This window comes from Bos grunniens, chromosome 24, assembly GCF_055505025.1.
Source record: "Bos grunniens cultivar Pamir isolate PY7600 chromosome 24, Bosgru_T2T1.0, whole genome shotgun sequence".
Taxonomy (NCBI): Eukaryota; Metazoa; Chordata; class Mammalia; order Artiodactyla; family Bovidae; genus Bos; species Bos grunniens.
Genome location: NC_141188.1, coordinates 37,160,883 through 37,175,501, shown reverse-complemented (window position 1 = coordinate 37,175,501; position 14,619 = coordinate 37,160,883). Strand labels below are relative to the sequence as shown.

General features: G+C 48.3%; 1 protein-coding gene and 1 long non-coding RNA gene across 9 annotated transcripts in view; one reads left to right on the top strand and one right to left on the bottom strand.

Annotated features, from left to right (window-relative positions):
* The window catches only part of ENOSF1 (enolase superfamily member 1), a 23,138-nt gene continuing 8,519 nt past the window's right edge, over positions 1-14,619 (top strand). For 3 of the 8 annotated variants that reach the window (XR_015153896.1, XM_086373051.1, XM_086373053.1), the window contains exons 1-10: positions 328-424; positions 3,285-3,393; positions 8,016-8,131; positions 10,210-10,254; positions 10,569-10,655; positions 11,004-11,030; positions 12,376-12,448; positions 12,557-12,595; positions 12,999-13,081; positions 13,833-13,867. Coding sequence is in view for 6 of the 8 variants with exons in the window: in XM_086373051.1 (XP_086229177.1) it covers positions 341-424; positions 3,285-3,393; positions 8,016-8,131; positions 10,210-10,254; positions 10,569-10,655; positions 11,004-11,030; positions 12,376-12,448; positions 12,557-12,595; positions 12,999-13,081; positions 13,833-13,867 (698 nt within the window). In the remaining 2 variants the exon portion in view is untranslated. Of the gene's footprint in view, positions 163-327; positions 425-3,284; positions 3,394-8,015; positions 8,132-10,209; positions 10,255-10,568; positions 10,656-11,003; positions 11,031-12,375; positions 12,449-12,556; positions 12,596-12,998; positions 13,082-13,832; positions 13,868-14,619 lie in introns of those variants that run through there. The other 5 variants (XR_015153897.1, XM_086373052.1, XM_086373054.1 and 2 more) reach the window with 3 other exon arrangements.
* On the bottom strand, positions 3,530-5,434 carry LOC147346071 (uncharacterized). Its single transcript, XR_015153900.1, has 2 exons — positions 4,826-5,434; positions 3,530-4,734 (listed from the first exon to the last, which is right to left on the bottom strand). It is a non-coding gene; the product is annotated as an uncharacterized LOC147346071 (long non-coding RNA).

Genomic DNA, 14,619 nt, shown 5'->3' with positions numbered 1-14,619 from the left:
TCCGGGTAAGGTCACATGACAATTTCTAGTCTGGGCGGAGCAGGATCCTGGGGGGAGGAGGGACGGGAGAGGGGAGTGGGCGCGGGGTCGGTGGAGACGCCGAGCGAATCCGCCTTGGGGAACAGTGCGCCAGTTGCGGGGCGGAAACTTGGCGCGGAAAACGTGTGAGTCAGGGGACCCTTAACCGGGCCGGCCCCTCTAAGTTTGACAATTCCCTGAGTTCTCGAGTGCGGCCACGCCCCCTGGCCACACGGCCAATCCGCGCCGGCTCCTTGCCCCTCCCTCTCCGCGCGCCCGCGTCCGGCCCAGCAAAGTTGGTGGTGCCCCAGCGCGCGTGGGCATGGTGCACGGCAGGGTCTCCCGGCTCTCGGTCCACGACGTGCGCTTCCCCACGTCACTCGGGGGCCACGGCTCGGACGCCATGGTAAGCGCTGTCCGTCCCGGTGCCCTCCCGCCCCACCGACGCTAGGGCCCCTTAGGCACGGGGCACCCGGAGGGGGCCCTTTGGAAGGTTTCCCACCTTTGGAACCGTTGCTTTTGTAAGTGGAGTGAAGGTATCTAGAGACTCCCCAGCCTCCTAGGTTTTTTTCTTTTTCTTATTGTTCCTTTCTTTGCTGGCATTTAGTATTTCCTGTTTTTATATTTATGATTCACATTCTGTTGGAAATGCGAATCGTATTTGCAAAACGATGTTGTTGGGGCACCCCCAGAGAAGCACTAAAACAGCAGGAGCTCCTCCACCGTGATGGAGCCCAGGAAACCCGCACACGGTGTTTCAGGTGGTGATCCCTGCCTCCCCCTACACCTTGCTGTGTGGCCAGGAGAAGGCCCTGACTCTCTGGACCTTTTGGGCCCATCTGTGAAAGGAAGGAGTCACTGGCTGGCTGGAAACCATATGGACAAACTCACAGCAGTTGGGTCATGTGAAAGGGGCTCTCATGTTGTTCATTGTTCAGTCGCTCAGTCGTGTCGGACTCTGCGACTCTATGGACTGCAGCATTCCAGACATCCCTGTCCTTCAAGATCTCCTGAAGTTTGCTCAAAGTCATGTCCATTGAGTCCATGATGCCATGAAGTTCCCAGAAAACATGAGTACAGAGGATGTGTCACCGTGAAGAGTTAGGTAGATGTCCGCCTTTGGAAACGCAGGCAAGTGAGCCCTGAAAGGTGTTTTTGTTCCCTGAGAGTGTTAGCAGGGCGCTCCACACCCACGTCTCCTGCAGTGGCTCCCAAATATGAGGCCTGCCTGCCTTAGATGCTCATTGCTCCTCCCTGCACCCCACGCCCACTCACCATTGGCCACACGGGAAAAACAAAGTTGCCCTGCATGTAGTGAATGTGGGAAGCCTCCTTGTTAGGGTCGTGGTTACCTGTTACTGGTGGGGAGCTGAGGGGCTGGCACCCGAGGACTCCGATTCACACTGTAACTAACGTTTGCCCCTTGAGCGTGGAGGCCACACTGCGCATGTTCATTACACTCCGCGTTCTCTGTGTGCTACTGAGACGGCCTCTTGTTCAAAAGTGCTCAAGTGATTTAAAAGAATATCCTTTGTTCTGAGATTAGGTTATTCCTGATTTTCAAAACCCTTGTGTCCTTTCTCGTATGATGTTATGAAGTGAAAGTCGCTCAGTCGTGTCTGACTCTGCGACCCCATGGGCTGTACTACTATCCATGGAATTCTCCAGACCAGAATACTGGAATGGGTAGCCTATCCCTTTCTCTCCTCCAGGGCATCTTCCCAACCCAGGGATTGAACCTAGGTCTCCCGCAGGCGGATTCTTTACCAGCCGAGCCACCAGGGAAGTCCAAGAATACTGGAGTGGGTAGCCTATCCTTTCTCCAGCAGATCTTCCTAACCCAGGAATTGAACCAGGGTCTCCTGCATTGCAGGCGAATTCTCTACCAGTTGAGCTACCAGGGAAGCCCATATCATTTTATGGTAAATGACAAAAACCACCCATTGGGCTGTCCTTTGTGAATCTCCAAACATCCGTTTGAAGTTATGCTGACTTGTCAAATTAAAATACCTGATTTAGGGCAACTGCTTCTGCCCCTCTGTGGGATAGCAGCTGTGGGGAAACCACACAATTTCTCCAGGCCTAGTTTTTCTAACCTGTAAAATTAGTATAGCAGGATCTGCTTTATCCATGTAAATGAGATGTGTGTAGAGTCTGACACAGAGAAGGCTGTCAGTAGGTGTGGCTGTAATTACTGCTTGCCGATGAACTGAAACCTTGACTTTCCTCTTTGAATTTGTGAAGTGTTAAGGTTGCTGGCTCACTGTAGAATAAGAAATGGAATTTGTCTCTGGCCTGAGTGGTTTAGGACATCTGGGTCATGAGAGATTATATCTGACACCTGCCTTGCAAGCTCATAAATACTTATTAGCTCCTAGAGATGTGGTGTGTGTTGTGTGCTCATTCCCAACTGCCTCCATTTTCATTTTATTTATTTTGGGGGCCACCCCATGGCATAGCAATCTTAGTTCCCCAACCAGGATTCAAACTCATGCCCCCCGCAGTGGAAGTGCAGAGTCTTAACCACTGGACCACCAGGGAAGTCCCCCCAAGTGCCTTCTTACTAGAAAGTCTGCGTGGCAGTTCTCAGCAGTATGGCCATGACTTTCAGGATTGCCCCCATCCCACCCAGCCCCGCCACCCAGCCCTCACCACACGCTGGATTCAGCAGTTCAGCTCCCACATGCCAGCACAGCAAGCCTTCCTGGTCACAAGTAGGATAATTTCACGAAGGAGCCCTGAAACTGTTCCCCATACTTGTTCTAGCAAAGGGTTCCAATGATTTTGTGTGTGTGTGTGTATTAGGCACTCACTTGTGTCCAACTCTTTGCAACCCCATGGACTTAGCCCACAGGCTCCTCTGTCCTTGAATTGTTTCTTACCAGCCTTTTAAAAAATGTGGACCACTCAGGCCTTTGATGTTCCAGGCCCTCACCAAGGTTTCAGAGAGCCCAGATCCAGCCGAGCCTACCACCTCCCGATACCTTTTTTCTTTTCCATTGTAGTTTATTACATAATACTAAATATAATTCCTTCTGCTATACAGAGATCTCATTTCTGGGTCTTCCCTCTCACCCCAGGTCCCTCTGCCATCCTCCAGGAAGACATTCCTTTTGTCCATTCAGAGCTCCTGTGTTTGCTTTGGGGAACATGAACGGTTTCCTCCGATGGGCGCTCTTACTGCATCTGCTCTTATGTGACATCATTACTGGGTTTATTTGGGGATTTCTCACGTTTGTGGGTTTGGGGGGGCATTTCCTCTGCAGCACACAGACCCTGACTACTCAGCAGCCTATGTTGTCTTGGAGACGGATGCGGAAGACGGACTCAAGGGCTATGGAATTACCTTCACTCTGGGAAGAGGCACTGAAGTTGGTGAGTTGGGCCTCTCTTGCGGCCCTAGGATGCCTTCATTTCACTAACATTCCAGTTCTGACCTCATTTGCCTCCATATGTTGCTTGCCGTGAGAAAAAACAATGTTTGATGGTTTGCTTATTTCACTGGGAGAAATTTTTTTTTTTCACATTTTTCAAAGGAATTTATTAAGAAACGGGGGAGGGGGATATAAAGTACACAATCAAAGGAATCAAAGAGTTTACAACATAGCTTCTTCAGGCCAGTGGCAACTAAGAAATATTTGCTGAGCCGACACCAAGGGTACGGAGGCCCCAGTTCCATTTTCAATCCCATCTCCCTTGGCTGCTAACCCAATCAGCTCGAAACTTCCTCCGAAGAGAAGTCAGATTGCCTTCCCAAAGCTCCCCAAACTACTTCCCAATTGCCTTTACAGCCCTTCTCTGCCTGGTCCCAGAGTCCTCACCGAGGCTTTGGGTGAGGTCAGCCAGGCCCTGCTGAGCCTTCCCACTCTTCCAGTCACTCTAAATCTATTTCTGTTCCCATCTGGATTCATGTAATTGAACTATATTCATGAACCAGTTGGGCTGGCTTGATCTGCTGCCTTTGGTCAAGTTACCTATCTTTCTAAGCCTACATCTGAACCTGATCCTTCTGTGGGGAACAACTTCTTGAGCAGTGTCTCTCACAGCTCCCTGCCCCAGTTAGTCCAAGGCTACTTTCTCCCCCAGACAGAACTCTGCGCCTGCGTCCAACCTCCCACTTAACTTCCAGCTGGCTTTAGTTCTCAGCTAACCCTCCTGGGTGGTGGTGTAGTCGCTAAGTTGTGTCTTAGCGACTTGAGGCCTCATGGACTGTAGCCCACCAGGCTCCTCTGTCCATGGGATTCCCTGGGCAAGAATACTGGAGTGGGTTGCCGTTGCCTTCTCCAGAGAAATTTTTTAAATAGCAGAATTTGGCTTCTCTCCTTGTGGTTATCCATAGCACTGCAGGCACATCTTTGAAGTTCAGCCCCTTTCTCTCTCTGCCTGAACCTGAAGTGGGTGAGCAGCTGAGGGGCTTGAGAGGGGAGACATGTGTTCATGGGACAAGGCTTATTGTTGTGCACACAGAGAGTCTACTTGCTTTTGTGAATCCTCCACATGGAGTCGGTTTCAAGTTCATTGCCCTTCTTTGCAGCAAAGGCTGTAGGTCCTGCCCGGTTTCAGAGCTCTCACTTGGGAAAAGCAGACAGTGAAGGCAGCTTGTTGAACCACAAGTCGGTCTTTCTTTTCTCAGAGCTGGATGAGGGCTCAGCCATGGTCTTGAGCCTCCACATTTTTGGAGACAAGGAAACAGACCCAGACAGCTGTTCAGCTAGTCTGCAGAACATTTAAGTACAAATTATTTGCTTTTTTTTTTTAAAGCATAATTTGGTTTATGCACGCACAAAGAACAAAATTCAATACATACCAAAAGAAGACCTCTCTGCCAGATCAATTTCACTGAGTCCTTAGGGGCTGAAACAAGGAAATAGATGCTCTAACTTTGATGGTGACTCGACCCCTCTCTCATGGATATTTGCACTGTCAGCCCTCTCCTAGTTGTAGAACAGTCTTGACTGATTGAATGATTTTAATATCATCAAGCAGATAAAAGAGATGTGTGTGTGTGTGGGACAAGGGAACCTTTCTTGAACGTTCTGTGGGTGCCATTAGGCTGTCCCCACCCCTCCCAGGGTTGCTGTCCAGTCATCCATCAACCAGGCCTTCCATGAATCCCTCCTGTGTACCCCTATGTGTTACATGTTCTGCCAGGCACCGCAGGAATGACTTTACAAAGAGAGAGAGAAAGGGGACAGAGTCCCATGTACAAGCAACAGGAATGCATGAACTTCTCAGGGAGACAGGCGTACAAGAAATGATAGAGCAGTATGAGAAGGATCATTTGTTTTAAAGTGAGTACGAACTACACGGTAACTGTCCAGGAGGGTCAGTACAGCTTCAGAGCAACAGTGAGGCTCTGTGATGAGCCTTGAAGGGTAACCAGGAATTGGCCAAGCAGATGGAGGCACCTGGGCACTGATTCCCAGACTCCCATCCCCTAAGTCAACCATTTACTGTCGATGTTTCTCCGGGCAGTGACCACTGACCCCGCAGGCTGGAGAGGTATGTTTCAGCTTCTCCTGCAATTTTAATTCTCTGGTATAGGTTGAGACCTTTATGAAGCTCTAACCATACAGGGTGGCCCCCAAAGTTTGTGCCAAACTCAGCAAGCTTATAAGGCGCGTTCTGGAACAAGCCTTCGGAACCACTGTTAACAGCCAGGACTTGGAACTGTGCTCACTCGGGCCCACCGTGAAGGGCCTGTTTCCTGGTACAGGTGTGCTGCTGAGTTCATGGGGTGGGGGCCTCCCGTACTCCTCCCCACCCGCACTGTCCCTATGGACACCTCCGGCAGGAGAAATCAATCCCCATCTCTCTGTGCCTGGAACAAATGGCTCTTTTGTGGTGATGGAGTTGGCTTCCGCCTGTTTCAGACCACAGCATGACAGAACCATTTTAATTGTGACCTTGCTGCGTTTTTCAGGTGACTCACTGCCATCTCACTGAACCATTACATGGTGTTCGAATTAAAGTTGAAAAAAACTCCATTAGCTCATCATGGTTCTTCTGCAGCCTTTATCAGCTTACTTAACTAATCATTCTTTTATAATCTAAGAAAACAGTGTTTTCATTACCGTGAAGAGAGGGCCTTAATGTGTGAGAGAGGGAGAGGTTATGCTTGATTTGTTTTTTTAAGTATAGATGAGACCAATATAGTTTTTGTAAAGGAAAAGAAAGAGAGATGAAAAAAGTGGAATTTTTAAAGAGACTAAATAGCCAGCCACAAGGGTTCCTGGCAGCATGAGAGCTCAGACCCGCGTTCTCTGTAGCCTTTCTGACTTGTCCTTCCCGGGCAGGAGGATCCCAGAAAGTTTTAGGCAGTTGTAGTCACAGGAGAGAGCCCTGGCTTCAGTCAACAGTAAGCTGCCTTCAAGGCCCAAGTTTCTCCAGACAGATTTCCCACTCATCTTTTCAGACACCGGAATCAGGCTGACTCTGCGACCCCATGGACTGTAGCCCACCAGACTCCTCTGTCTGTGGGGTTTTCCAGGCAAGAATACTGGATTGGGTTGCCATTTCTTCCTCCAGGGGATATTCTGGACCCAGGGATTGAACCTGTGTCTTCTGCATTGCAGGTGGTTTCTATACCATCTGAGCCACCAGGGAAGCCTGGAGTTAGGTCACCACAACCCAGTTTCTATGGAAGCTGCCAAATTTTAGTAAACTTCTTTCAGTGGACTCAGTCTGAGGGAGAAGAATCCATATCCTCTCGATGAATGTACTAGTGTTGTTTGTGCTTCTGTTGGAGCCAAAAAAGATGCGCTCATCCTCAAAGTTCGTTAAATGCATTTGCTCTGTGACACAAACCAGTCTGTTGTGTAACCCTCTCCTTAGTGAGACGGAGGTTTGATGCAGGTATTGATACAGGTCTCTCTGAGCCGCCAGCTTACTCTTCACGTCTCTAATCTAAGAGCACCAATCACCAAGGGGTGAGGGGAGCTCTGTCTTCCCAGAACTCGAGGGGGTAAATGTCTGAACTGGAATCATTCCACATCCTAGTAAGAAGAGCCCTAGAGAACACGGAAGGTATGGGGATCAGCCCTAAATACTCAGTATGAGCATCACCTGAGGGCTGTCACGCAGAAGCCAAGCGTATCCTGTGAACATGTTCAAATACTTTCAAAATGTCTTTCTCCTAAGGTCTGTCTAAAGTAAAACTGTGTCTCTGAGACTACCCTATGAAGTGATGTGAGAATTTTAATATTGAAGCAACGGCTATGCCAAACAGAAAGTCAATCAACATTTTTTATAATAAATTCATTGCTTTGAGGCTAAGTTGATTATTCTGGCCATTTAAACATAGTTTTATAGATTGAGCAAACAATAAAAGGGTCTTTGCAGACAGTTTTTTTTTTTTTAACTGATTCTTCATCTGAAATAACACTACAAATTCTTATTTAAGTAGAATACCAAAAATAAGTAATTGATGGTAATGCTGACCCAAATGAAGGTTAACCTTCAAATTAGTTTAATGTTCATGAAGTTTTTTCATGTACTTTAACATTTTACATGTAAATATTAAGCTAATTGCAAATTCATTTCATCTTTAATATAGTTACATTGTGAATTCAAGATATATTCTATACTTGACAATGATGAAAAGACATTTCTAAAAATTCTATAAATCAGTCTTATTATTACTTGGGAACAATTTAATAGCAAGATTTTGTTTTGCAGCTGACATATGGACACTTTACAAAGTGAACAGGAGAATGATTTGGGAACATGCTTTAAACTTTCAGGTCTATGTTCTTTTCATGTGGCAGCCAATCAAAATGGATTTGCTCTGTTCAGGAATTAAGCTCTGAATATAGGTGAACAACTATTCTGTTTATTAGTTGTAACAACCACAGATGACATATTTGAGGCAATTTTTAAGGGCATGTACCTTTTATATTTAAAATTATCTTCATAAAATGCCCACTTTCGTTTGCGGTACTTGCATGTCTTAATTTATTCACACCAACACTAAACAAGAATTGTATCCTCTTTCACAGTTGTCTGTGCTGTGAATGCTCTGGCCCCCCACGTGCTGAACAAGGACCTTGGCGACATTGTTGGGGATTTCAGAGGTTTCTACAGGCAGCTCACGAGTGATGGGCAGCTCAGATGGGTAAGGTGTCTTGCTTTGTGAAACTATTCTGTAAATAGCATTCCTGAAGTCTCATGTCCTTGGATTGTAACAACTGTGAAAATAGACACAGGTTTAAGATATTAAGGTAAACATCTCAGTCAGATGAATTAGGGCTTGAACCAGGTGGACAGTCAGTATTTTAAGGTAATCTAGTCCTTTCTGTGAGACTTGACTCTGGACATACTTGGATCCCAAGAGCTATCACTGCCCTTCCAGACCTCATCTCTGCTCCCTGAATGGAAAGAAGTGGTCTAGACTCCCTAGAAGATAAAGTGCCAAATGGGAACCTTTTAGAGAGAAATAATAGGAGAAGAATTGAAGTTGTGGGAGGAGGTTATTAAGGACAGAAACGTAAGAGAAGAGCAAAAGTTAAGGAGAGAGAGACCAGAGCGCCTTTATGTGTGTAGGACTGTATTTGAACCTTAAGTTCAAAGCATGAAAAAAGTGAGATTCTAGAGATGGAATTTTATCACAGTTAGATCAGGGTTTTCCTGCTGGCTCAGTAGTAAAGAATCTGCCTGCAATGCAAGAGACCTGGGTTCAATCCCAGCTCAGGAATATCCCTTGGAGAAAGGAATGACAACCCATTCCTATATTCTTGTCTGGAGAATCCCATGGACAGAGGAGCCTGGCAGGCTAAGTCCATGGGGTCGCAAAGAATCAGACAAGACTGAGCGACTAACACTTTCACTTTTTCAAGGTCAGTCCAGTAGCTGACACCTTGCCCATGTCTCCTGACATCAGCTCTGTCTTCTTCCAACTGTTCAGTCTCCTGAGCACAGAGAAAGGCACATTGTTCACATTGCCTCGGATTTCATTCTTAACTTCTGCAAACTGAGTGAAACTTGCTTTAAAAGCATCCCCTGGAAGGAGTTCCCATTGGTCGAATCTGGGGCGATTCAATAAAGGTGGTATTTAACTACGTCATAAATATTTAACTGTTGGCATTTTACTTGTTTTCCTTATTTCTGAATTTTGGTACTTGGAATAAAGACTCTTACTATATCCTTTGCTTTAAGAAAAAAACAATGCAGTAGTCATGGTTGATAAATCATTGACTAACCTAAGAGTCCCTAAGTCCATTCAGATAGCAAACAACCAACAAAGGAAAGCTTGTCATTACCACAGAATACAAACTAATATAACGGGAATGGTAACGTTAGAAAACCACCGTATTGCAAGCACCATGGCTGTAAGTGACTGAGGCAGGAACAATCAGTGGATGCTAAAACTTAGGGGCAACGTTAATCTCCTTACTTTGGAAGGGAAATGGTAACCACACAGTGAAGAAGCCTAAAGGATACTAACTTACCCTAGCACTAAAAGATAATATGTGCGTGCTCAGTCCTATCTGACTCTTTGAGTCCCCGTGGACTGTAGCCCGCCAGGCTCCCCTATCCATGGGATTTCCCAGTCAAGGATACTGGAGTGGGTTGCCATTTCCTCCTCCAGGGCGTCTTCCTGACCCAGGGATGGAACCTGCATCTCCTGCATTGACGGGTGGATTGTTTATCATCTGGGCCACTAGAGAAGCCCTAAACAATAACAGCCCTGATAACAGCAACAAGAATGCAGTGGCAGCATCGCAGTCTAATCACGATGGGGCTGCAGATAACCCAGCTGGAGGAACTCTGTCCTTGAAAATACTAATAATTATTTTTTTAGAAAAGAAAATTTGCTCCAGATGAAAAGAGACTAAAGTGACATGTCAGCTAAATGCCATTTGTGAATTACAGAAAGTACATTATTGAGACAGTTGGTGCAATTTGATTATGGACTGTCTTCATAGATAATAGTGTTCTATCAATATTATATTCCCTGATCTTTGCACTATGGCTGTGTGAGAGAATGTCCTTGTTTTTAGGAACTATACTCTGAAGTATTTAGGATTAAGGGGGCATGGGATCTACAACTTACTCTCAAGTGACTCAGTAAAATAAATGTTCCTTATGTATTTTATTTACCTGTGTGTATATATGTGTGTTTGTGCATGTATATACATATGTAAATACAAAGAGAGAGGAAATATACAGGAGTTTTTTGTAATGTTCTTCCAGATATTCTATAGGTTGCAAACTACTGGAGAAGAGCTTAACCTCCAAGTGAGTTTCCGTTCAGCTCAGTTCAGTTGCTCAGTCATGTCTGACGCTTTGCGACCCCGTGAACGCAGCACGCCAGGCCTCCCTGTCCATCACCAACTCCCGGAGTTCACTCAAACTCATGTCCATCGAGTCGGTGATGCCATCCAGCCATGTCATCCTCTGCCGTCCCCTTCTCCTCCTGCCCCCGATCTCACCCAGCATCAGGGCAGAGCTTCCATTGCTGCCTTGTAATTCATGCAGCATGTCCCTGACTAGGAGACCTAAAGATCCTTTTCTTTTCTAAGAAGTGCTGGTGTGTTTTGTTTCCTAACCAGATCGGTCCTGAGAAGGGTGTGGTGCATCTGGCCACGGCGGCCGTGCTCAACGCCGTGTGGGACCTGTGGGCCAAGCAGGAGGGGAAGGTAATCCTCCAGCAGCAGCTCTGACCCCATGGAACATACAGCACACGACAGAGGAACACAACTCCCCCTTCGAGCAAAGACATGTACAGTAGGCTCCCAGGGGACATAAGAAGAATTGTTCGATTGCTTGTCTGCCCAGAGGGATATTGGCAGCATTTGGGACATCATCGGAGTAGGTTAGAAAGGGCTGAGAAAAGCAGGTCACAGAGGTGAGAGCCAGCTGGAGCCAGTGGGTTGGGGCACCGGCAGGCATTGGGCTGATAGGGGGAATTTTCCACTAGCACATTTATTGTTGGAAAGCACGTGGGTGCCTCACACATGTTTTACAAATCTTTTCTTTTCTTCAAGCCTCTGTGGAAGTTACTTGTTGACATGGTAAGTAAATTCTTTAATACTCCGTTTTCTGTAAATAAAATGGATCTCATGGATTCCATGCCCTTCGATTATCAGTGGATACATTCAACATTGTCTCTGGATCAGTCACTGTGCTGCTGATCAGGCAGCATGCAGTCAGGTCCAGTATTCCTTCTCTGGTGTTTGAGGTGGCAGAGAGCTGTGCTCACACGGGCAGGGGTGTCTGATTGGTCCCACCTACCCCACTCCGGTGCTTCCTTCCACGTGTGATACAAATTCTCAAGCTTCTGTTTCTTGACTATGAAAAGGGAATAATCCTAACTTCTCTAGAAACGCCACAGAATTGGTTCAAAAACTAGTTGAGAAAAGTGCTTCAAACTCTGAAGACCAAAGTGTTATTACTAAGATATTATCTGGTCGCTTTGACATCAAAAGCAAATGGCAAATCAGACCCTTGAGGAAGGAGCCCAGGGTGAATTCTAAGGATAGGCCTCTGCCCTTTCCTTTCTCCTTGACACGTTGATACCAGCGACAAGCATCTCACTGCCAAGGAGGAGGAAACTGGGCAGGTTAAAGGGAGTGAACATCAGACCCAGGCAGACCTGGCTTTCAATCCGGGCTCCATCACTTGCTGGCTGTGTGACCTTCAGCATGCCTCTTAACCTCTCTGAGCTTCAGCCACCTCGGGGCAATGTCTTGGATGGTCACTGAAAATCTGGTGGTTAACAAAGGCCCTGGTTATTATTTGGCCTGATAATTAAGGAGAAACAAAGAACCGTGCCCTTGAAGATTGTTGGAGGAAAGTGGAAACGAAAGGCTGTCGCATGATTTCTGACATGGTTGCAGGTGGCATGGGGCATCACCTGAAGGATAGGCATGGACCTCTTGGGCCACCTGCAGGCTCTAGACTGGCCTCTCCAGGGAGGTGCCAGACGTGGCCCCCAGAATTGAATGATCTGATGACCACTAGGAGGTAGCTGAGATTGCCCCGCTGTGGAGTTTTCATTCTTTTGGATCCTATTCCCTCTTTCAAAGCCAGTGGTCTTAAAAGAAGCAGAATCTCCACGTTCAAAGGGCTTTGATGACAGTGAAGGGTCACCGTGGCGTAGGTACTGCTGGTCACGGTACAACCTGCTTCCCAACAGACTGACTGAGACTGGTGGGGGGAGGTCTCAGCCAGAGGCCCAGCTGAGAGTGTGGGCCTCTCCAGGGAGGCCAGAGCCCCGAGGGCAGGGTGGGAGGAGGAGGGGGCCCAAAGGGCCTTTCCAGGACAGAATGAGCCCAGGCCCAGCGTAAGCAGATTCTTAGAACCGAGACCCACTTGTGGACTGACGCGGGCCTTTCCATCCTGCCGTCTCGCCGCCAGGACCCCCGGACACTGGTGTCCTGCATCGATTTCAGGTACATCACTGACGTCCTGACGGAGGAGGAAGCCTGCGGTGAGTTGTCCCCACACACCGGGAGCTTCCGGGTCTATTTTGACCTGGCAGCCACCAGGCCCAGAGCCTCGTTGTCTAAAAGAGTATGACGCTTTTTATTTTTTCCAGAAATTCTGCGGCAAAGTCAGGTCGGGAAAAAAGAGCGAGGTGGGTTGTGAGGAAATTCTCTCATTATTTTTCTCTCGTTGTGCACCTCTGCAGGTCCCTGTCGTTGGGGGCTCACATCACGTCCCCCACTCCATCCCCCACAGATGGTTGGGTATGGATGCAGCAGCCTCCAGGGGTTACGTCTTAGGTCAGGGTTCACCTCGGCCACTGCCAGGAGCAGGGCTGGCTTTAGGGTCACACCGCACGACAGGGGAAGGCTTGGCCAGCGGGGCCTTCCGGAGGGTAACCTGGCCCCAGTGTGACGTCCTTGGGGCTGGGGGATGAGGATGAACAGGGCAGGCAGAATAGCTGGATTCTCCATGGGCAGCACTTCAGCCACAGATGATTCTACAGCTGGAGGTCCCGCAGGCGCAAACTGTTGAAGGTGGTTTTGTTTCCACAGAGGAGCAAATGCTGGCACATGGCTACCCCGCCTACACCACATCGTGCGCCTGGCTGGGCTACCCTGACGCCACGCTGAAGCAGGTAGGCTGCGGAACCGGCTTCTGTAGACAGCAGGAGATGTGACATTTTCCTCTGACATTTCCTTCCTGAATCATTGTGGGTTCCAGGCTTCATCCTGGATACATGGACACATTCCACATAAAAGGAGAGGTGTTTCCCTTGTGGACGCAGGGCTCTATAGCCTGGCAAGCCCGCCTCGGTTCTGGACGGGCAGGCCACCTCCAGGCAGAAGCAATGGTGTGACCTTGTATAACATGACCCCTGACCATGCTCTGCGTTGGCTTCCTCACTGCGAGGTGGGAAATGATAGCTGTCCCAGTGGTTTTGAGGATCCCGATGAACGCTGCCCTGTGTGATGCTCAAGGACCAGAGGTGGCCCATGGCTGCATCACTCCCCTTTCTCATCGCCCTGTGCTCACCTGCAGCTGACAGAGAAGGGGGACCAGCTTCTGGCTGTTACTCATTCACCGGCTCGGTCTCTGGACGCTGCAGACTATCCCAGCTTTAAAAAGAGGGACAGAGATGCTCCATTCCTCCCACCAGGGGTGTTGTGACAATGAATGAAGTGGTTCCCATAGAGATGAGGAAGGAAAGTCACCAAACAGCCTTGCTCTGTTGGCTAAGCTGTTTGTGCTCTGAATTTCAACAACATGTGGTTGTTCTTCTGGTTCACGGTGCGGCCGCAGCATTTGTGAAGCCGAGTCCGAGATGACTGAGGTGCTGCTGAGACCAGGGAGGGTGTGTATTGATGGCTCTGCTCCTTTCCCCACAGCTCTGCAGCGAGGCGCTCAAGGACGGCTGGACCAGGTAACTCATTTGGGTGATCGTGAACTTGACTCTGCAGTTGGCAAGTGAGGCCGGTTGTGGAGAGGAGCCAGAAGCCAAGGGCACCAGAGAGGTCAGGATTTGCCAGGAGCAGCCTGGCATGTTGGGACTCAGAAGTTTCATCTGAGGCCCTTTGTCCAAAGATAAGATATGAGCCTAGTTAGAATTCTGGAACATCAGAGTCAAAAGAGATCACTGATTTCCAGCTTTATCCAAGGACGAGTCTAGTTAGAATCCTGGCACATCAGAGTGAAATGAGATCATTGATTTCAAGCATCGACCCAGAATAGAAAGCCACTCTTTACTGCAGTACCAAGCGTTGATTCAGCTTCTGTGTGAAAACTTTCAGACGCACTGAGCTTGGTAGGGCGTCTGTGTGTAGTGGAAGGGTTCTGAGTGTTAGAAGAGCTTTGATGTAATGAACCCTGGACTCCCCTATACCTTCCAGCCATTGGTCCCAATGATTCTCCTGGGAATTCTCCCAAGAGCCAAGCTCCTCCTCTTCCGCAGGCCACCTCCTCTCCAGCCTATCCCCCTGCACTTCTTGTCCATCCTGCTGTGTGGTTACGGACCCCTGGGCAACCTGGGGTTTCCTCTGGGTTAGCTGTGGTTGTCTGTGACTACTGCGAGTCCATACGTGTGGCTCACGGTGGACGGTGTGCCTGTCACTTGGATTTCTGTAGGAATCTGGCCACCTGCCTCCTGCTGGTCTGAGAGTGGTCTGTGGAGCAGGA